Genomic DNA, 8,590 nt, shown 5'->3' on the forward strand with positions numbered 1-8,590 from the left:
GACATTTTCATTGAGTTATCTACTACGACTCCAAGATCTCTCTCTTGGTCAGTCTCTGCCAGTTCGGACCCCATCAATGTGTATTTATAGTTAGGACTTTTAGCTCCAATGTGCATCACTTTGCACTTGGCCACACTGAACCCCATTTGCCATGTTGACGCCCACTCACCCATCCTTGACAGATCCCTTTGGAGTGCCTTACAATCCTCCCTGGTTCTCACCACTCACCACCCTGAACAACTTCGTGTCATCTGCAAATTTAGCCACTACACTGCTTACTCCCAACTCCAAATCATTAATAAACAAGTTAAAAAGCATCAGACCGAGTACTGATCCCTGCGGTACTCCACTGCTTACCACCCTCTACTGAGAAAATTGCCCATTTATACTCACTCTCTGTTTCCTATTAACACCAGATACAAGGGTCTTTATTTCTAGTTGCTTTATATGACTCCTAATCCTCTAGTGGCATTATATGACTCCTGATCCCTGACAATATCCAGTTTAGCAAGGGGAGGTATGGTAAGTTGAAAGAAACCCACCATAAGCCACTTTGTGCAAGTCTATGGAAAGGCGGCATACAAATTTTCTAAATACATTTTCTAATAAATATTTAGCCTGACTCAAAAATTTGTGTCAAGCCAGTGGTGATAATCCTTGGAAACATAAAAGAGATTTTCCCCTCTCTTCCGTAGGGAGATGCTCTGGAACAGGCCATTATAAGCCAGGCACCACAGGTAGAGAAGCTCATTGCTACCACTGCCCATGAAAAGATGCCATGGTACCACGGCTCTATCACCCGGGAGCAAGCAGAAAGCAGGCTATATTCCGGAACACAGCCTGATGGGAAATTCTTGTAAGTGCCTTGTATTATCACCATGAAGGTAGGACAAAACTGCTGTCAAACGTCCTGCTGTGATATGTGTTGGGACCCGTGAAAGCTTATCCTGGACCGAATAGACACAAACAACCCTTTTGGAAACCTGAGGACTGGCTACTACGAATGGGCTTTGGGAGGGACTGCCCTTGAAGACTAATCAAAAGCTTTGGCTAGAACATGCCACCGTCGTGTAGAGCAGGGAGCATCTTTAACCATTTCTGGAATGGTCATATTGGCACTGAGGTCCTGGGTTCCATTCAAGGTGCTAGCTCTTCCCTTCAAAATCCCGGGACCTCCGGATGCAGATCTGTTTCCCCCTCAAGAGCCCCGCTGCTACGCATGACCACGCAAATGTTCTTCTGCCTCGGAGTGAGCAATCCGGAATCCTCCAGACCAAAACACCTGGAGGTTGTTCAGGGGGGCAACAAAATCAGACGATAAAAGACACACCTTAAATTATTCTACAGAGGAAATGCAGGGCCAGATTATTTATCCGTGTGTTTAGTGGTGGTAGGAATTGCCATCAAGTCGCAAGCTGATTTATGGCGACCCCTCAAGGGCTTTTCAAGCCAAGAGGCGAACAGAGGTAGTTTGCTGTGGCCTGCCTCTGTGGAGTGACCCTGGGCTCCCCTGGTGGTCTCCCATCCAAGTACTAACCTGGGCCGACCCTGCTTAGCGTCCAGGATCTGTAGCAACCCGAGCTGCAGTGTTAGGAAAGTCAAGTAACAAATAAATCTCCACTGCAAGAAACTTTTGTAAATTAATGTGTTCTGTTTATAACTATCAATCTATAAAGTGCATCGTGTATTATTATAACATCCTAATCAGGTATATATATTCAGTACCTTCTGTATAACAATCACACTCAGTTCATACAATATAACAACTAACAGTCAATTTTCATCAGTATTTTAACAGTCAAACCCCAACGGGTCCTGTTATTCTCAGGCACTCCGCCCATGAGTCTTAGCTGCACAATGTGTCTTTTGTAGGACCAGCAGTAAGCATCCATACAACTATAAATGAAAGCTTCTGGAAGACTTCATGCAAGTAGAAGTGGGCTTGTAATTCTGGAAACTCCCGTTGGGGTTTGACTTTAAAATACTGATGCAAAATTGACTGTTAGTTGTTATATTGTATGAACTGAGTGTGATTTAGGGCATATTAGGCCACACCCTGACAGCACCACTCATTAGCACATTAGGCCACACCCCCATGTTACCAGAAGTGTGCTCATCCAGCCACACCCACCTTTCCCTTCTTATTCTGTTTACCTTGTTTGTTGTCCAAAACCAGGGTTTTTTTTGTAGCAGGAACTCCTTTGCATGTTAGGCCACACACCCCTAATGTAGCCAATCCTAATGAGTTTCTGCTATTGGGTGTGGCCTATTATGCTAATGAGCTCCTGCTGGGCGTGGCCAACTCGGGAGCCAGCCGGAACTCCGTTCCTGTGCGTTCCTGCCCAAAAAGAGCCCTGATTAGGATGTTATAATAATGCACGGTGCACTTTATAGATGGATAGTTATAAACAGAACACACCAATTTGCAAAAGTTTCTTGCAGTGGAGATTTATCCGTTGCTTCGCTTCCAGGATCTGACAGGATCCAGCTACACCCTTTGTTTAGAAAACCTATATGTGCCCTCTTCAGAGACCTTCTTGAGGCAGCTCACGAGATAATAAGAATTATCCCTACAGCCCTGACCTGGATAGCCCAGGCAAGCCCAATCTCGTCAGATCTCGAAGCTAAGCAGGGCCGACCCCGGCAAGTATTTGGATGGGAGATCTCCAGAGAAAATCAGGGCCGGGAGGCCAGAGGCAGGCTATCGAGCCACTTCTCTGAACATTCCCCATGCCCCGGCAGGAGTCGCCAGAGGTCGCCATGACTTCCAGGCACGGGGACACACACACACACAAATGCAAAAATACCCCCACCCCAAAGAACTATCCATACAAACACAGCATCAAACAATTCAGCGGCCTACAGTGACCTCTACAAAACAGTCCTCAGGCTAGAAGCAGACCACAATAGTGTCAAAAAGGGATGCTCAGCTAAAAACCTGGGTAAAAAGAAATGTTTGGATCTGGCACCTCATGGACAGAAAGGTACACCCCAGGGGAACCTAAGTTACTCCGCAGGGGAAAAAAAACTGTCTGTGGTGGGCACCAGTGTTCCCTCTAAGCTGAGTTAGTGTGAGCTAGCTCACAGTTTTTTAGCCTCCGGCTCACACCTTTTTGCCTTAGCTCAGGAAGGAGGGCTCCAGAGCAAACTAATCTATACAGTAGCCAAATTGCTTGCTCGCAACTTTAATGCCAGAAACTCACAAAGTAGAACTTTTGCTCACAAGACTCCATAGCTTAGAGGGAGTATTGGTGGGCACCTATTGGCTAATGCCCTTGACATCGCCAACATACCTTTCTATCACAGATCTGTAACTGCTTGGGAATTGTTATACCTTTTTTTTTAATGAGGTCAAGAACTGAGTAATTTCATAAATGTACTTTGAGGTTTTGTTTCTAACAAAAAGGCAGATTCCAGAGAAGGGGCCGTCTGAGAGCAGACCCTAGCGTTTGACTTGTATATATCTATGTCCTGTGCATTAGGAACCTGCCTGCTATTGAGTAAGACCCTTCAGTCCTTGCAAAGCCTACCAATTGGTCTCCTTTACCTGACAAAGGCTGTCTGGGGTCTCAGGCCAAGACAGGCTTTCCCTAGCGCCCCCTACTGGAGATCCAGGACCTGGGATCTTCTGCCCCAGCCTAGTTTGCGTGAGACCAGTTATGAAGCTGGGTTTGATGCACGGGCGAATGTTCCATTTCACCTAGCACTTCCCCCACCTTGAGACGCCACAGGTGTTCTTGGAGTCCAACGCGTCTCTGATCCCTTCTCTCCCACGCAGAATGAGAGAAAGCAAGGAGAAGAATTCTTACGCTTTGTCCCTCGTCTACGGGAAGACCGTTTATCACTACCGGATCCACCAAGACAAAGCCGGGAAATACTCCATTGAAGATGGAACCAAGTTTGATACGCTGTGGCAGGTGAGTTCCACATGTGTGTGCATCTCTGTAAGAAGAAGAAGAAGAGATTGGATTTATACCCCGCCCTTCGCTCGAAGTCTCAGAGCGGCTTACAGACTCCTTTCCCTTCTCCTCCCCACAACAGACACAGGGTATTTTGCTTTGATAACTATTGAAAAAAGGAAGGTTATTTAGAATAAGTTTAAATATATAAGAACAATAGTTAAAAGTTATGTTACCTGTAGAATTCGATCAATGAGTAACGGGGAAAAGAGGGAAATACAAGATTTGGACTGGAGGTTGGAGCACTGTGGGAAGTCAGAAGGGGTGGGTAATTAGGGGAAAGGGATACATGACAGTTTGTAAGGTGACGTATAGTTTGATTTATTGATATAGCCTAATAAAAATTGTTTTTTTAAAAAAGAAGAAGAGATTGGATTTATACCCCGCCCTTCGCTCGGCGTCTCAGAGCGGCTTACAGACTCCTTTCCCTTCCCCTCCCCACAACAGACACCCTGTGAGGTGGGTGGGGCTGAGAGAGCTCTTTCGAGGACTGCTCTTGAGAGAACAGCCTCAAGAGAACTTGTGACTGACCCAAGGTCACACCAGCAGGTGCAAGTGGAGGAGTGGGGAATCAAACCTGGTTCTCTCAGATTAGAGTCCCCGCTCTTGGCCACTACACCAAACTGGCCTTCAGTCAGTCAGCCTTCCCAGGTCTTCTGTGGTTCAATGGAGCATCCACATTCAGAGAGAGTCTACCTCTGGGCATCAGCTGCTATAGGACAAGCAGAGATCAGGGCATTGGACTCGGCTCTGGGAGGCTCAGGTTCAACTCCCCACTCTGCCATGGAAGCCTGCTGGATGGCCTTGGGCCAGTCAGACACTCAGCCTAAACTACATTTGCAGGGCTGTTGTTGGAAGAAGAAGAAGAGGAGGAGGAGGAGGAGGAGATTGGATTTATACCCCACCCTTCACTACCCAAAGGAGTCTCAGGGTGGCTTACAAACTCCTTTCCCTTCCCCTCTCCACAACAGACACCCTGTGAGGTAGGTGGGGCTGAGAGAGCTCTGACAGAAACTGCTCTTTTTCAAGATCAGTTCTTATCAGAACTATGGCTTGCCCAAGGTCATCGAGCAGGTACAAGTGGAGGAGTGGGGAATCAAACCCGGTTCTCCCAGATTAGAGTCCGCGCACCTTAACCACCACGCCGAACTGGCTCTGAGGATAAAATGGAGGATAAAGTGAGGATAAAATGGAGGAGAGGAGAACGTTGTAAGCCGCTTTCGGGGGCCCGTCAGAGAGATGGGCGGGGTATAAATCCTCCGGTATATATAATTCTATTTTGGTCATGGACTCCCCTGAACATTCCAACACGCTCCAAAATCAGTTTGCTCTCTGATCTGTCATTCAGAGGGTCTCCCTATCCACTGGCTGCTTTGCCTGAGTCCTGCCTCCAACATTCTAAACAGTTTGCTGTTCCTCTCCCTCCCACAGCCAGTCAGAACACAGAGGTCATTTGCATATGTGGCCTGATTCGCCTTTGCCTCGGAACACAGAGCTCATTTGCATATGTGGCCTCACTGGCCTTTCCCTCTAATATTCTAAACAGTTTGCTGTTGATGTTCTGAGGTAAAATAAATTTCCCCTTAGTGTCTGTTGGCGTAAACCATGGTTGCAAATCTCCAGGTGAGGGATGAAGATCACTCAGAATTACAACTGCTTTCCAGATGGCAGAGATCAGTTCCCCTGGAGAAAATGGTGGACTTTGTGTCCTTATATCCTGCTGAGATGGTCCCTGTATGGCCAATGTGACGTAGCAGTCAGGGCTTCAGCTATTCAAACAGATGTCCAGATGACCTAGATCAGTTCTCTTGGAGACAATGGCTGCTTTGGGCAGTGTTGCTTTATCTGAGCATGTAGCAATCCCAATTCTTATCGATTACTACTTATCAACTTATCAAATAAAGCAAACATTGTGATAAGAATTGTTTTCAGTGCGCAGTATTCATTCGCGTGTGAGCGATTATGGAAGAAAGTGCTCTACAGAATTACTACAGTAATCGTTTTTGCAACTTATCTTTATTGACTCTTCGTTATTTTTGTCACGGATGCCGTTTTTGGTGTTCCTCAACCTCCAGGGGAAGCCTGGAGTTCTCCAGGAATCACAACTGACCTCCAGGCAACAGAGATCGGTTCCCCTGGAGAAAATGGCTGCTTTGGAGGGTGGCCTCTGTTGTATTGTACCCTGCTGTGGTCCCGTCTCTTCCTGGATTCCACCATCCATAGGCTCCGACCCTCTCCCCAAATCTCCAGGAATTTTCCAACTGAGACTTGGCAACCCTCCTCACAGACCTCCAGACCCTCCCCCTTGTGCTGTTCCTGTGGGTCTCTTGCCCCCCAGTAGTAGCATTTGGGCGGACATTTTGTTCTGCAGTAGAAGGAAGGAGATGAGAAAGTCCCGATTTGCTGACAGAATTCCCTTCGGTCTATAGACGTTTCCCGTGGACCCAAGCCCAGGATGCTTTGCTTTCCTGCCATTTTCTCTTTCCTCACACTGATTCCCCCCCCCCATTGAGAATGTTATCCGATCGCCAGTAAATCAGGTATACGCATATAAATGGCATAAACATAGAATATAAATTGGCTTTTGAGGCGCATTGTCCCATGGCGTTCATCCTCAGGACGAACGACTCCGCAAACCAAACAGCTAGAAGCACAGAACTGAAACCATGCACCCCCAAAAATATAGACAAATAATTTTTTAAAGGGAATATCTGAAACCCAACGCAGTTGTCGGAATGGTAGTTCGATGCGGTGGTTTATATTTTTCCGGATAATATAGGCCTCAGCCTGACTGAAGGCTTTGCCTTTGCCTGGCTAAAAGGTAAAGGTAAAGGTTCCCTTGCTCGAAAGCCAATCGAATCCGACTCTAGGGTTGCGGTGCTCATCTCCGTTTCAAAGCCGAAGAGCCAGCGCTGTCCGAAGACGTTTCCGTGGTCATGTGGCCGGCATGACTAGACACTGTCTAAAAATACTGGTAATAAACTCCCAGGTCGGCTTTCCTTCACGTAGGCCTGATTGTCCTTTTCTCCCCACATCCCTTTCTGCAGTTGATCGAGTATTTCAAACTCAAACCGGATGGTCTGATCTACTACTTGAAGGAGTGCACCCCAAACCCCTCTATGTCAACAGGTGAGTTCCCTTTCCCCCTTGGGGGTAAACAAATCTCCTCCAGAACCCCTTCTCCAAAAAGTCATGTCCTCATCTGGTAAGGCACATCTCAAAAAAGAGATCCCCAGAGCCGGGAAAGGTGCAGAAAAGGGCACTGCAGGAAGAAATTAATGGGGCTTTTCACTTGAGAAAAAAGAGGACTAAGGTGGTGAGACATGAAAGTGGCATAGAAAATCATGGGTGGATGCTGTTGGTCATTGCCACTAATGGAAGGGGAGGGCGGATTGACTCTCCCATCCTGCTGCAGTCTTCTGATTCAACCCTTATACTATTCTGGGGGGTCCTCCCCCCACCCCTGGAGCAGCATTTGGTGGACAGCAATGGAGTCAGGGAAGTTCTGTTCCACAGAGAGAAATGCCCTCCATTTTTGGAAATGATTGGTGGGCTCCAACAGTATGTGTGGACCAGGTCCTATGGTAGGGCTTTAAGCAGAGCGGGGTTCTGTAGTTGACTAATTCCTGCACTGAGCCAAGGGGGTTGGAGTAGGTGACCTCTAGGATCCCTTCTAACCCTGTGTCAAGAAAATGGTCTCCTTTGAGTAAGTTTTTCTGCCCAAGCTTTAGCTTTCTTGACTATAGAAGTCATCAGCCCCACCTGCCGGCTTGTTTAGGCTTGCAGAAGTGATTAACTTGCAGCAGCTGGGAACTGTCATCTAGAGTGGTCGACAGCTTGCAATTCAGAGATCGATCCCGGTAACAGCTTTCCATTGGCTAAATGGCTTTTCTTTCTGCGCTGAGAACACACTCACACCCCACGGGGGGGGGGGGCATCCCCAAAAAGCCACAAAATCCTGGCTATGGGCCTGGCGTGGACTGGAGAAAGTGAACCTCCCCCTCTTTCGTAACATTAACATTCAGTTCACGGGCAATAGAGTTATGACAGACGATCGGAAGTCCTTCTTCACACTCTGCATGCTTCGCTTGTGGGACTCACTGCCACAAGGTGTGGCGACAGCCGCTGGGGTCAATGGGTTCTGCCACGATGGACTTCCTGTGTTCAGAGGTCATCTACCTCTTACTTCCAGATGCTATAGATACAAAGGGATGGGCTTCCATTCCCAACAGCTTCTGTGCGTTTGCTGGAAACAGGATTCTGGACTAAGCCAACCTTGGTCTGATCCAGGCCTTTTTACACGCAGTAATCTTATTTCTCTCTCTCCCCCCCCCCAACCCAATTTCTAGCATCAGCAGCGCCAGCCCCACCAGCTCACCCTTCTGCAATGGTAAGTACAGCGATGACATTTGGATTTCTGGATCTACCCCCAGGGGTCGTTTCGTAGAAAAAGAGCTAGGGGAACTCATTAGCATAACTCATTAGCATATGCCACACCCCCTGACATCACCGGAAGTGTGTAATAAGGCCACACCCCCCGCCCCCAACGGTCCCGGCCACCGCCGCCGGCCTTGCAGCTCCACTGCTGAGCCCCATGAGGGGCCCGGCGGTGGACCTGCAAGGCCGGTGGG

At 47.9% G+C, this 8,590-nt stretch overlaps 1 protein-coding gene across 1 annotated transcript in view; it reads left to right on the forward strand.

Annotated features, from left to right (window-relative positions):
* The window catches only part of LOC107113429 (tyrosine-protein kinase ZAP-70), a 34,012-nt gene that overhangs the window by 5,597 nt on the left and 19,825 nt on the right, over positions 1-8,590 (forward strand). Inside the window, exons 2-5 of the mRNA XM_015414756.1 lie at positions 696-856; positions 3,779-3,917; positions 7,007-7,088; positions 8,309-8,349. Of these exons, the coding sequence (XP_015270242.1) occupies positions 696-856; positions 3,779-3,917; positions 7,007-7,088; positions 8,309-8,349 (423 nt within the window). The remainder of the gene's footprint in view (positions 1-695; positions 857-3,778; positions 3,918-7,006; positions 7,089-8,308; positions 8,350-8,590) is intronic.

The sequence above is a fragment of the Gekko japonicus genome, unplaced genomic scaffold (assembly GCF_001447785.1).
Source record: "Gekko japonicus isolate JY-2015 unplaced genomic scaffold, Gekko_japonicus_V1.1 scaffold1612, whole genome shotgun sequence".
In the NCBI taxonomy this organism is placed as follows: Eukaryota; Metazoa; Chordata; class Lepidosauria; order Squamata; family Gekkonidae; genus Gekko; species Gekko japonicus.